Below are 14,017 nucleotides of genomic sequence, written 5' to 3'. Positions count from 1 at the left end.
TCGGGGTATAACATATATAAAGTACGTAAAGTCCTCTAATCTTAAGGTACAACTTGAATTTTTGCCCATGTAATTACCAACCAGACTAAGATATGGACCTTTTCCAGCACCCCAGAAAAGTCTCTCTTGCTCTTCCCCCATCTCTATCTCCCCCTCCCCCAGCCCCTTCCGACCCAGGTGGCTTCTGATTTCTAGAACCATAGATTAGTTTTGCCTGCCCTTGAACCTTCTGTGAATGGAATCATACAGTATGTACTGTTTGTGTCTGGACTCTTTCAGTCCACATACCATATGTGAGTATAATCTATGGTGTCACATGTGTCAGCAGTTTGTACTTTTTTTTCTTATGCCACGCCGGACGGCTTGCGGGTTCTCCTTTCCCTGACCAGGGATTGAACCCGGACCACAGCAGTGAAAGCCCGGAATCCGAAACACTAGTCCACCAGGGAACTCCCAGCAATTTGTACTTTTATATGTAAAACATAGTAGTCCATTGGATGGACATGCCGTATTTTGTTTATCCATTCTCCTGTTGGTGAACATTGGGCTATATCCACGTTGAGCTCTGAGTAAATCTGCTATAAAAATCCATGCCCAAGTCTGCTTGTAATAGCCACGTATTTCTCCTGGAATGAAAAGCTAAGAGTGGAAATTCTAGTCACAGCGTAAGTGTCTGTTTACATTTAGTAGAAACCGCCAGTTTTCTGAAGTGGTTGTACCAGTTTCCTCTCACGGGCAGTGTGCAAGAATTTCCACATCCTTGCCAACGCCTAGCCTTTCTCTTTTCTAAACAAGAGTTTCCACTGTGAGACTCCTCTTTTCCTCCAGTGTTGGATATTGGGTGTGCCTGGCATGAGTGCATAGATCCCTCAGCCCAGAAGCAGCAAGACAGAGGTCACATCTAGTTTGTTTGAGTCTCAGCTACAGGAGGAATGGTCATCTCCTCGATGTGGATGAGACCCCAGGAACTGGGGTGGCAATCTTATGACCACGAGCATGAAACCAACATGAGGACAGCACAGCAGAGATGGAACGGACCTAAGAGATGGAATGTTTGTGATGACATGGTCAAGCCACTCAACTAACCTGCCACTGAGTGGCAGGGTATATTTATTTTTTTAAGCCAAGTGATTTAGGGTCTTGTTTTTGGAACTTGAATCATAAAGGATACAGTCCCTAAGCCTCCCCCCCCGCTCGTAACCAAACCGAATGGTGCCATTTCTGTCCTCCATAGCAGTCATCTCCACTGAACATTCTTTCCTTCCTGAAACCTCCTCTCTGGGATCCCATGCTCACCTGGTCCTCCTCCTACCCCACGGGTCACTGCTTCTCAGCCTCCTTTCCTGGCTCTTCCTCTGCCTACTTATTAATCTACCTTCACTTTCTTAGGACTTCATCCAGCACCATGATGTGTGTACTGTGTGCCGATGTTACTGAAATATGTATCTCCAGCCCAGATCTCTCTTCTGAGCACCAGTCTCATATAAAGCGGACTATTGACCCTCTCCACCCAACCATTGCCCAGGCTTTTCAAACTTACCTTCTTAGCCAAACTCTTGATCTTCCCCCTCAATTTGAGCCTGCTGCAGGCTTTACCACATTAGTCAAGGGCTCTTTCATTCTTTCATACTCAAGGCAAAGATCTAGGTGTCGTTGCCAATGCCTCGACACCCACCCACATTCCATTTTACATTCTCTACTTCTCTACCTTCCAGGGTCACCATTCCTTTGCACTTGGAAACCTATAACAGCCTTCTGGCTGGTCTCCCCACACCCACTCGAAAGTGCTTTCCAAGCCATGTAGGGTGGTCTTTCAGAGACCCAAACCTGGTATCATTCCCCTGATGAAAATGATAAAAAGATAAAGATAAAATCCAAATTCATTAGGTAGCACTACCTGCCCTACTTGCTCCTTCCTCACCCTCAGCTGCTGCTTCCCACCTCCACATCTGGGACAAGTGGTTCTTTCTGCCTACAACATTTCCCCTCTCACTCTTGCCCTACAAAACTATCTTTGGTTTTTAAGCCTAAATGCCAGCTTCCCAAGGAGTTTCCACCCTTACCCTTCGCACTGCATGAGGGCTCCATTAATTTTTTTTCTTGGCCAGACTGCGCAGCCTTCAAGATCTTAATTTCCCAACCAGGGATCGAACCCGCGCGTTTGGCAGTGAGAACATGGAGTCCTAACCACCGAACTGCCAGGGAATTCCCCTCCATTAATTTTTCATAGCACTCTTCATATTCCCCCACAGCATTTCCCATCATGCATAATTATATATTGATTTGATTTAAATTATTAACAGATAGTGATCATTTGATGATTAAAAAAATTTATTTTATTGACGTATAGTTGCTTTACAATGTTGTGTTAATTTCTGCTGTACAGCAAAGTGATTCAGTTATACCTATATATACATTTCTTTTTCATATTCTTTTCCATTACGGTTTATCACAGGATATTGAACACAGTTCCCTGTGCTGTACAGTGGGACCTTGTTTATCCATTCTATATACAGTATAATAGTTTGCATCTGCTAATCCCCAACTCCCAATCCATCCCTCCCCCACCCCCTCCGCCTTGGCAACCAGAAGTCTGTTCTCTATGAGTCTGTTTCGTACATATGTTCATTTGTGTCATATTTTAGATTGCACATATAAGTAATTTGATGATTGCTTTTCCACCCCTCCCCCACTCTCCCCCAGTAGCCGGGCATCTCCTTGAATTAGAACAGCGCCTATTTCACGCTCCATTCTATCCTCTTGCCTTTAGCACTGCATTTACACACAGTAAGTGCTCAAGGAATGTGCTTATTTAGCTAATAAATCGATACATTGACTCATTTAATCCCTATAACAACCCTGTGAAGTAGGCATTTCATCAGATTCGGGGAAGCTAACAGTCGGGGTGGGCAAGTGGCTCGCCTAAAGTACAGGGCAAGAAGAGTCAGGTCCTGACCCAAGTCAAATCCTAAATTCTGAGCCGGAATATTTCCGCTACTGACCTTTGGCCTTGGTAAAGGGGCCAGGGAGGAGGCGGACTTTGAGCCACGGGAACGTTTTCACAGATTACACGGGTCATCCACGAGGACCAAAGCGAACAAACGTTCACCTACAAAGACTAGGGTACGCCCCCTCCGCTCTAAATGTGTAAAGATCACAATCCATTGCATATGTATGAGGGGACCAAGGCGGGGGGAGGGGCGTGATTCGGGGCTGTCCTGGATGCGCCTGATCAAAAATTCTTCGGATTTGAAGACTTCAGAACCCCCAGATTTCTGAACACGTTAGCAAAAAGTCTTCAAATGGTCATCTGTGGCACACGTTAGGAGGATATCGGGCATAGAAGACCCCCCCCAATTTAGGTCGTATTATCAGGCATCTGCCGTAGGCAGCCCGATCCCAGAAGGGGTCCTCGGTCGGCTCGACTAGAAGACGAAGGGGGCGTCTCCCCTGCTTCCTGCGGCGTCGGAGGCGAGTTGAGGTGGTGGCAGGCTGCGGCTACGAAGGCGTCAGCGGTGGTGGCGGCGCCATGGCAGGGCTCGCAGGTACCGTGGCGTCGGCCTCCTGGGGGCGGGATGAGAGGCCCTCAATGCGGCCGCGCCGCCATGTTGTCCCTTCGGGGTCACCTTAGGCGTCGTCCGGTCCCTCTCTGGGGTTTTCCTTCCGCGCACCCTGGGGGCCGCCTCTGTCCGGTGTCACGTGATTGCCCTGTTTGGCCCCCAGCCTGGGCCTTGGGGGTCTCTTCGTGGCCCGAGGGCAGGGCACTGGACTCGTGGGTTCTCGTTCAGGCCTCCAAGGTCAGCACTCGCTTGTCTGCTTCTGGGATGGGGCAGGCAGAGCTGGGGAGCTCGGGGCTGGGGGTGCGACAACCTTCTCTCCGGCCCCGGTGCCCGTGGCAGGGGGCCCAGCTTCTGAGATGCCTGTCACTCTGTCCCCGCCACTTAAGTTGCCTTTTTTTTGTTTGTTTTTAAACCAGAAGGGGCGTGGGGGAGAGGAGAGAAAAGGGTCTCCCTCCCCGGGTCCCCGCCTTGGTGTCTGGGGTGATAGGTTGACGCTCTGCTTTGGGTCGCGGGTGCTTCTTACTCTAATTTTACACCAAGTCCGGACACCCGTTCCCTTTCCTACAATATATGTGGGGAGTGGCCCTCAAGGGCAGCTGAAGGAATGGATTGCCTGGCACACTAATGGCCTGGAGAGAAGAATGGGGGATGGGGGACAGTTGCTTTTTCCTTCCCTCTTCCACACCTTATTTAATTTCCTTCCAGGCCTCCGTGTCCCTTTTCAACGCTAAATGTTGGGGCAGACTGGGGTCTGTCCTGGGAAAGAAACGGCCTTTCTGTTTATAGGTTCGGATCATGTTTTATCCCTTTCAGGGAACTGGTGTTTTGGGGACAGCTTCTGTTTGCCCTGCTTGACATGGTACAGCCATCCCCTCAGCCTTCTGGACGGCAACACTAAAGCCAGGACACACACACACACACACAAGTTCCAGCTTAAGTGCTAATGCCAGGTGTTAGATCTTGTTTGTTTGTTTGTTTTAAATCAGAGACTAATTAATATCAGCAAATCTGTTGAAAGATTGCCGAGCCCTGGTCGGTTTCCAGTGACCAGATCACTTCCATATCTGAAATTGGTCTTGTTAGAATTGCTGCCAAAAACAGTTTAACCTTTTATCTGTAACATGTTGTTTCAAAGAGGAATCTGGAAGGCTGGGTTTGGCTGTCTTTTTCTGTTGTTGTTCTCTTATCTTTGAAACATATGCATTCCATTTCAAGCCTGTCGCTGTATGATATACCAAGGACCATGTGTTGCCTGCCTCTCTGACTTCCTGTTCTGGGAATGCTCTGGAATCTGGATCCTGCTGGGGAATGGGCCCCGTGGGAGGGAGAAAAGGAGGCGGAGGGGAAGCAGGATCATAACCAGAGAAGATGGTGACATGTCTCTGGGGCATATAGAGGAAATCAGATGTCTCCAGGGAAAAAGAGGCTGTTGTTAGACTAATGTTTTGTATATATGTGCCCGTTTAAATCTCTGGGGGAAAACTCACTGCAAATTCAGAATCTCACTGTAGGGTACTGGCTTCTGAGTAGATAGAAGTTTGAAAATAAATGTCTAGCAAATGACTCACAGCACACCTGCTCCCTCATCCAATCCAACCCAACCCAACCCACATGCAATAAGCTGTTGCTGTCCTGCAGTGGAAGCTCAAGAAACTTGTCCTTCATTCGCAATCCAGATATTCCACAGGTAGAGGTAACAGTGTCACATAGCACACACACTTCCGACAGTCATGGTACCTAAACCCCTCTGCGGTTTAACCTTAGCTGGTTAGGCTAAGAAACTAACATCCTTTGGGGGCATTAGTCCCAAGAGTCTTGCCTGTTGCTGGAGTCTCACAAAGCCATTCCATTCCAGTTCCCTCATAACTCAACTGCTCTATCCTTGGCCTCGTGGGGGCAAAGTCTTGAGGATGTGGTAGAGAAAATTTAAGCAAAGGGGGGGCCTGTGGACTAAGGACTTTGCAACAAAACTGTAGTCATTTTCAACTCTTTTTGTTGCTCTCTATCAGAATAAAATGTTTTAATGGTATTGCTTCTGGAAAAAATTTTATAAACAAGATGTGTTTGGACTAGACTTCTAAGCATTGCACAGGAATAGAAAGTGAACACATTCCTTCCATCTTCTCTGATGGACTGTGTTTCCTGCCATAACATGAGGGTTTGGATGGGGCATGAAAGGGGGGAGTGGACATTGCACATTCAAGCCACCCATGCGGGTACAGCCCATCAGGGAAGCCCTTGCCTGGAAGTCTTTCATTTCATCATGCCACACTCAGAGCCCTGCTGATGGATGGATGGAGAAAGCCCTGCAGTTGGGCTTTGCCAAGATCATCTGGAAAGCCCTGGGGCTGCCAGCAGCCTCCTGCCTTTTAAAAGGGGACCTACAGTGTCGAGAGCAGCCCGACACTTCAATGCTGCTGCAGCCTGTCCCCCTGAACCCAGCTACCTTATAACTGGGCTGAGATCAGAGCATCTGGGGCACTGGGGCCGTGGGTACATACACCCTTGAGGGCTCTGAGGGGAGGGGCACCCTTTATTGAGAACACGTGTTGAAATATGTTCATGGTTCTCTGCATTTAGTGTGGAAAACCACAGAAACTCCCAGTCTTGAGGCTTGCCAAGATACAGGCTTCAGAAGGGAGGTGTGGGCATTGTCTGCTGCTGCGCCACCCTGGGGCAAGAGGAGACCTACCCCACCCATAGGCTACGGTAGGGGCTGGAACCACCCAGCCTGAGGAAGATGAGGCTCCGATCGCCCATCCGCACCCTAGTCCCATTGAGTCCTGATTGCCACTTTGATGGCAGAATGTTTCTAGTATGTTGGGGTTCACTGGGATCTTAGCAGTCCTTTTACAGAGGAGAACCGAAGGTGGCTAGGAGTGACCTGACCAGGTTCCCTGGACTGACTGATGGCAAAGCCAATACTGGAATTGAGGTCTACACCCTCCATCTCCATAATTCTCTTATCTTGAACTGAAGTTATAGGTGCCTCTAAAGGTGCTAGTGGTTGGGCTGAGAAACGCTAGGACCCTAGCGCAGGGGCGGGTAACATCAGGTTCAAGGGATTGAGGTCCTTTGTGCTCCAGAATTGTTTGTGACAACTGTGACTAAGGGATTTGAGGAAGTGACAGAAAGATTTATAGCCCTCCAACTCACGGCCTGGATGTTGACCCAGGAACAGGTGTGTGGTGACAGGGGCACACAAAGCCAGAGACAAGGCTGAACAGGCGGCAGGGCCATTTGGTGAGGCAGTCAGCTGACCCCACGTAAAAGAAGCCCTGACTCACTGAGGAGTGGGAGAGAGAACTTGGGAGCCGAGCAGGCAGCCCACCCTACCACCCTGGCATGATGGCAGGGGAGAGCCCAGGGCCCGGGACCTGGTAAGCACCCTTAAGGATATGGAGGCTCGTGCTGGGAGAAGCAGAGGACCCAGTAGTGGGGAGAGTGAGCTGGAGAGAGGTTCCTGAGGGTGGGGGAGGAGACCCTGGGAAAGTAGGCGGGCCTGGCAGGATGCCCTTGTAGTGGTTCTGGTAGAGGTGATAGGGCTGGGAGGGATGAGCTGGGTGGGGGAGGTGCCACACCACACCTTTTACCCCATAGTCATTGTCCAAACCAGTGCCCCCCCACCCTCCCTGCTCATTTCCTTGGGGATCTTGGATGGAGATAAGACTGTGTTCTGAATTCCTCCTGATCACCCTCTTGGTCCCTAGTACCTCCATTTTGAGGGCTCTTCCCACTTTCCCCCCTCCTATCTTCTCTCTCCTTCCATCTTTCCCACTGATTACTTGCCAAAGCCCCTTATCCCAGGAAAACTGAAAGCACCCACACCTTTGGGGAGGTATAAGTGGTGCCTTATTCCGAGACCGCAAGTGAAGATGTCCACCTTTTTCTTTGGGTGGTGGTGCGGGCATGCGGTCCTTTATCTCAGGACAGTGTTGAGATGGAACTGGGTGTGTGAAGGTTTATTCCCATTTTGTTGCTTCCCCTCCGTCCCTCCCCCAAGTACAGTGCACATCAGCCCAGTCTTAGAAGTATGTGTTGAAGCCGGAAAAGAAGTCACAGGAGACAAAACTTTTTGGTGCGCCTCCACCGCCCCGCAGGGTCCTGGGACACTGTGCGAGACAAGGGAGGTACTTTTTTTAATTTTTTTGTAGAGGCGGTCCCTGTCCTCCAGGAGCTTACAATCTAGCCGGGGAGACACAACTAATGCACACTTATACAATCATTACAATTAGCAATTACCACAATATTGACCACAATTGCGTGAGACCTGGGGGATGCAAGATCAGTGAGGGGTTGGGGGCTTGGAGAAGGTGTTTTGGTAAAGATGGGATTCGTTTTCTTGTTCAGTAGGTCCAAATTGAGTGACACATTTCTTTTGGGTGGGAGTGGGGCGAAAGAGGAACTGAGGGAGCAAAGGCAGCAAGGCTGGAATGCACATGCCGTAGGCAAGGGACAGTGAGAGGGCCCCACTCTGTTTCTTAAACCTCCTCCCTCACCCTCTGCCCTCCAGCCCCGCCACACAGGCACGCAGTTGTCACTTGTCTGCTGCACGGAGATTCAGGGCTTCGGCTGGTGAAGTTGGAATGTCCATTCTGCTGGCTGGTGTGGTTGTCTGGATCTCTGTGGTGCGGCCTGCTGGCATGGCCGTGGCTGTGGGGCTGGGATGGCGCTGTCCCGACTTGGTCCAGATCTGAATGCGTTGCCTGTGCCCAGATCTCAGGGGTCTGCTCCCCCCATGCCCCCCTCCTCCCTCTACCGCCACCCGCAGTAGGAAGGGTGCAAAGGGGTGGGGAAGGGATCTGGTGGTGTCGTCATTGTCGGTGCTGCTTCTCCGGGGGCCTACCGGCCCCTCACTGACCTTGGCAAGTGCTCCTCTGGCGAGAGGGCACAGGGGACGCCCCATTCCTGCGCGGCACTGGCTCCCATGCTGGTGGAACTGCACAGGAGCACCTGGTGACACGGCCGCCCAGGGGAGGGGGCTGGAGCCTCAGTTGGGGGCCCGCTGGCGGCGCTCTCCCAGCACGTGCCGTCCGGTTCTCGACACGGTGTACGCCAGCTTCTGCAGGGAGTACCTGAACACCTGTGGAGAGAGAGAGACCCAGGACCTGCCCTTAGAGGCGAGCACCCGCAGCGTGTCTGTAGTGCTGCCGTGCCCGCCCCCGCCCCGCCCCCTGCCCCGCCCGCCTGTCCAATGAGGAGAGGCGGGTGCGGGCGCAGCTTGTCCACGAGTCAGGGCAGCTGGAGCTTTTCCAACTGTGCTGAAGGCTGCATGGCCGCAAGCTGATTGGACCCACAACTTAGGTATACCTCACTTCTCGCAATGGGCTGTGTCCCTGGAGGATTTCGAAAAGCGAATCCTACCCAGTAAATGCAGCATTCCAGGAACACCTTGAAGGAAATATGCGATTCCTTTGGCAAAGGATTCCTTTAGCAGGGAATTCTTCCTGCAAGGGGTGCTTTTAGGGTAGATGATTTTATGGGCAAAGCAATTTCTTCTGATTTATTTCTTTTTACACAAAGCGCTTTGCCTCTATTTGATTTTTTTTTTTTTAATAAAGCGAACTGTCCTTTTTCGGAAGCGCTTTTTTTCTGTTCTATTTTTCCTGCAAAGAACCTTTTCCTCTAATTGTTTTCTTCAAAGCGCTCTTATCGATTCATAGTTTGTTAGCTCCTTTGTCTAATATTTTTTCTGCAAGGCGCTTTTTATCTAATGCATTTTTTTCTGCCAAGTGCTTTTGTCTGATTTATTCTTCCTGCAATGCGCATTTTCTCTAATTCATTTTTTCCCGCGAATTTTTCTGATTTGTTATAATCTTGTTTGCGGAGTGCTGTTTTTGTTTTTCCCTGAGAAGTGCCTTTTTCTAACTTATTTTTTGTCCCACCCCCGCAAGTACTATATTTTCTAAAGGAAAATTTCCCCGCAATGCGCAATTTTTTTAAGGCGGAAAGATTCCGCTGTGTGAGCGGTAAAGTCTCTTTTCGCAAAACAGAAGTGCCCCGCCTCCCTCCTGGGGTCGAGTCTCACGTAGCGGTATTTTCTTACCACGTTGGTCGCTAAGAGCCTCGGCGATCATCCGCGGCTGGCGCCCGCCGCGCCCCAACTCTTTGTTCCCGGGCGGGCACACTGGGAAGGGTCTACGCAAGGAGGAGGGCGCAGGGGACGGGCGGGGGCGTGCGGTGCCGGCCGCGGCACTTGGGTGGGCAGGGATCGCGGCAATCAGGACAGGACGGGTCGGGATGCGGCAATTGTGACGCGGGCTTGCCGGTTCAGGGGGCGCACATTGCGACCCTCTCCTACCCAGCACCCGGGCACACTTACCTGCAGCAGCACGCGGAAAATGTACCAGCCGATGATGAGCAGCTCAGCCGAGGCTGCCGCCACTGCCGCCATGGTTCCGAGAGTGGTCGGTGGGTGGTTGAGAGCGAGTGCTGCCGGTTCCGAGGTCCGTTCGCCTCTCGGAGTCCGCTGTTGGGCGCACTGCCGCAGCCGCGGTGGCCGCGCCTTAAGTATCCGCCCACCGCCCAAGTGCGCATGCGCGCTTGGGGGTGGGGGTCCATGAGGAGGGGTGGCCGGGGGCGCCCTTCATTCGTCAGGAGAGGAAAAAAAATAATCCATCTGTTCTTTCCACACCGACCCCCGCCTCCTGAGTTCATCTTAGCCCCTTTCCAGAAGATTCCGCTGTGCCCGCGTTTGAATTTTAATGTAAAATGGAGGGGAAATGCAACTCTGAGTTAGCGCATAGGGTAAGAGTACGGGTGCGCGCCCCTTAGTAGCGGAGCCCATCTCTCCAAGCCCGGGCCTGCAAATTCGAGCCCAGTGTCCGGTGCCACGCCAGATCACACCTGGGCAAGGATGGAAAAGCAGAGGGACCTAATTTAGAGAGGGATCATCTGCCCCGCGGAGCAAAAACAGGTGCCCCTTCCAGAAGCCTTGGCTTCACAGGCCCCCCTGCTCAGCACTCTTTTTCTAATATTCGATGTATTAGAAGACCACGTCCTCTGCTTTGCGAGAGCCTCTGAGCGCAGAACCTTTCCCTGATGCCCGCATCTCGCTTCTAGATCTACATCCCGTTGCTAGATCTACAGCGGTGGCAGCTGTAGGGAGCCGAGCCAGGGCACTGAGCCCTAGGTGTAAAAGCGATAGTCATCGGGTGTCTACCCTGTAGGAGGGATGGCGCCTTTGTATGCACGGAAGGGATGGGATGAGCTCTCCAAAGAAGTGGTCTGAATGCGCTCTGGGATAGTATTCTGCTAGGCGGGTAATTCAACCTCTGCTCCCCTACCCCCCAGGCGCTGGTAGGTCTTCCTCAGCCAGCGAGGTTCTTTGTACCCGCTGCGCTGGGCGTCTGGAGCTTGGAGGAGGGTTTTGCTACCGCCGCCAGAGGGTCGTGGCTGCCGCCGCTCCGATTCCTGGCGCGGCACGAAGACCGGAATGCGGTCTGTGAGCGCGGCCCTGGCGCACCGGTGGCCCGCTGCTCGAGAGCACCATTTCTCTCCAGCAATCTGCCTGGCACAGGTGCCAACTGGCATTTGCCCCTATGTGGATAGAAAATTAATTTTGATTAAAAGCTCATAGAGGTCAAGTTCTATACAATGCCGGCAGCAGATGGAGAGCACAAGTCAACCCAGAGAGGTCAGTTTGGACTAAGTAGCATGGTGATTTTTTTTTTCCCCCTACATTGACTTTCGAAGAAGTTGGCCGATTTTAGCAAAATGATGCCGGATTATTTGAAAAAGGCAAGCTCATTCTAGGCTGCCATTTTAAAACAAGATATTCGGTGATGCTGCCGCGGCGCCTTCCCAGAGCTTGCAAGGATCCATTGCCGGCAATCTCCCGCCGGCAGTGCGCCGCTAACTCCTTTAACTCTCCACTGAGCAACTGCTGTGAGAGATACTAGATACAGAATCCTTTTCTTATTCCTCAGGGGTCACAGCATGGAGCCCATGGCCGTCCGGTGGCAACCACAGGGCGGTATTGTGAGGTCTGGGTCCCTTGAGGACGGGCCGCAGCCCCAGGAGGCGATACATGATCTCTGCTGGGCAGGGCCCAGGCAAAGCCAGGCCACTGTGCCGGACCTGCCTAGAGCCCTCTGGCCTAGCCCCCAAGAAGGGGAGACACCCAGGATGCTTCTGGAAAGGGTGACTTGGAGAGGAGTAGACTTCCATGGGTGGGCAGGGAGGAAAGGGCATTCACATTTGCTGTTGTTAACCATGATCCATTTTTCCAAATAAGTATACATTCTGTTCCTGTTTTTTTTTTTTTTTTTTTTTTTTGTCTGTCTGTCTGTTCCGTGTCTGTTTGTCTGTTGTGTTGACTTTTCTCTTCAGGATCCCTGCTGCCTTGGTGATCCCGGGCTGACAGCCAGAGACCACAGCGGCTCAGCTCCTGGAGAGCGAGGGTTGAAGAAAGCAGAGGGCAGCCGCCCGCGCCCGCTGGCTCCCATTAGGTCGGTTCCTGCAGCGGTGCCCGGTGGCCTTGGCGAAGGCCCTGTCCAGCAGAGATCATGTATTGCCTCCAGTGGCTGCTGCCCGTCCTCCTCATCCCCAAGCCCCTCAACCCCGCCCTGTGGTTCAGCCACTCCATGTTCATGGGCTTCTACCTGCTCAGCTTCCTCCTGGAACGGAAGCCTTGCACAATTTGTGCCTTGGTTTTCCTGGCAGCCCTGTTCCTCATCTGCTATAGCTGCTGGGGAAACTGTTTCCTGTACCACTGCTCCGATTCCCCGCTTCCGGAATCGGCACACGACCCCGGCGTTGTGGGCACCTAACAGCCAGCCCAGTTAGCTTTCCAAGGAAGCAGAAGACGGGAGGGGAGGCATTGACATAGGTCATAAAGCATTGGAGTTTCAAATCCCGCGGCCCTGCGGGTGCCACATTCCTGATGGCGCCTTTTTGGCCTGTGACATTTTATCCTTATAATGTGAATAATAGCACTGACCGGTGCTTTTATCGTAGAGTCCTGTAGTCGTGGGTGGTCTTGTGGTTGTGTGTGTTCTGTCCCCATCTTGGCCCCTGACTGGCAGGATGGCCACCCCCTCGCCTCATTCCCACGAGGAGCCTGCACCCATCCTGGTCAACTGCCCCAGCATGATCCGGGCAGATAAAATGCCAGTCTCATTGTCACCTCTGTGACCCTTCCTTGTCAGAGTGTTACTGACTCCTCCGTCCCTCTCTTGGCTTCCTGTTAGTTCTCTTTAGCCCTTTCCTTTTTTGGGGAGCACCTGTCCAAGACAGGGCTCAGTTTTGCACTTATCTCGAATATAAAGAGATTGCTGATGCCCGAGAGCCTCGCTTTTTTATTCTTCTTCCCTGGCCGGCAGGCTAGACAGAATTGTGTCTTGACTGCTGTCCACAAATCTTCAGTATTTTCCCCACTTCATTTTGCAGGAAGAAGTAACAGATACATGTTGCTCTTTCACCTGGGGGTCTGGGCTCTGGCTCAGTAGCCCAGCTTCGCTTCCTCTGCCCTTCCTCCTGCCTTTCTCAACTGTCGCAAGGCGGGGGCCTCATTTTGTCTCCCATGCATGCTCTGCAGGATTGATGTGTGGTGTGTTTACGTAGATCTAGCAGTCCCCAGCTGAGTGAATGGGAGAGTACTTGAGTGTTTCATAACACCACGATCCCCTGATAGGTGTTTGGATATTTTTTGGTGTGGTGTGCCGTGTGTGCGCGTGTGTGTATACGTACGTGTACAAGTACATGTGTAAATCCTTTTTAAAGAAGCTTTATCGAACGTGTTGTGATTTTGAGGTGTAGCAATAGCTAGCTTGTAGGGGCTGCTACAGTTGGTATTTAGTATGGGGATTGCAGAGTGACCAGCACACTGGACTCCGAGGTGGTTCAGACGAGACAGAGGGGAGCAGTGGCCATCGTCCTCGTGCCAGGAGCTTCTCCGGTCCTGCGCGTATAGACTGTATACGTTACGAAGAATACACGGGAAGACTTTGTGACTGTCACTTGCTTTTTTCTTTTTCTGCGCTTCAGTAAAAGTGTTGGCACATGAGACTGTCTCCTGGCCCCTGCCCGCTGGGGATCAGCATGGTTGTCCTTCCAGTCTAAACCATCCATCTTTCTCTTGCCTGAAGGGGGAGGGAGGTGGGCCAGGCAGAGGACAGAACTGGAGGCAGTCCATCTAGGGGATGGGACTGCGGGGCCACACTTGTGGAACATTTGGACTGCTATTCTGGAGCTTTTATTTCTGGTGTGTTCGTTGCACAGCTGTTTGAAATGTTTAATAAAGCTTTATAAACTTTACTCTGTGGTTTTATGTGGCTGCAGTCCATTTGGGTCGTGGTGTTGGATTTCTAAGTTGGTGGGGGGCAGGGGGTAGCATGGAGGGGCTGAGTCCTTGGCGCCACAGTACCTTAGGCTGAAAATTTGATCTGCTCTCTGGAGAGCAGATGGTGGGATTGGGGGAGGGGGAGCAGGGGGCAGGCCAGGCGGTGAACAGGAGG

The 14,017-nt window shown here is 51.8% G+C and overlaps 2 protein-coding genes across 4 annotated transcripts; one reads left to right on the top strand and one right to left on the bottom strand.

Annotated features, from left to right (window-relative positions):
- The first annotated feature begins 3,446 nt into the window (after window positions 1–3,446).
- BLCAP (BLCAP apoptosis inducing factor) lies at window positions 3,447–13,817 on the top strand. Its single transcript, XM_065892576.1, has 2 exons — window positions 3,447–3,545; window positions 11,892–13,817. Exon 2 carries the CDS (start codon window positions 12,068–12,070, stop codon window positions 12,329–12,331), a length of 264 nt encoding a protein of 87 aa, XP_065748648.1. The 5' UTR covers window positions 3,447–3,545; window positions 11,892–12,067; the 3' UTR covers window positions 12,332–13,817.
- NNAT (neuronatin) lies at window positions 7,633–10,037 on the bottom strand. Of its 3 annotated transcripts, none has more exons than XM_065892085.1 (3): window positions 9,883–10,037; window positions 8,871–8,951; window positions 7,633–8,643 (listed from the first exon to the last, which is right to left on the bottom strand). In XM_065892085.1, the coding sequence occupies exons 1-3, from the start codon at window positions 9,952–9,954 to the stop codon at window positions 8,551–8,553; spliced, it is 246 nt and encodes an 81-aa protein (XP_065748157.1). In that variant the 5' UTR covers window positions 9,955–10,037; the 3' UTR covers window positions 7,633–8,550. The 3 variants fall into 3 exon arrangements, with proteins under 3 accessions (XP_065748157.1, XP_065748158.1, XP_065748156.1); XM_065892084.1 differs by having other exon boundaries at window positions 8,414–8,643; window positions 8,876–8,951; window positions 9,883–9,954; XM_065892086.1 differs by lacking the exon at window positions 8,871–8,951.
- Window positions 13,818–14,017: the final 200 nt, after the last annotated feature.

Source organism: Phocoena phocoena, chromosome 15 (genome assembly GCF_963924675.1).
Source record: "Phocoena phocoena chromosome 15, mPhoPho1.1, whole genome shotgun sequence".
NCBI classification, from domain to species: domain Eukaryota; kingdom Metazoa; phylum Chordata; class Mammalia; order Artiodactyla; family Phocoenidae; genus Phocoena; species Phocoena phocoena.
Note: the sequence above shows the minus strand (reverse complement) of the source record. Positions and strands in the feature narration are given on the sequence as shown.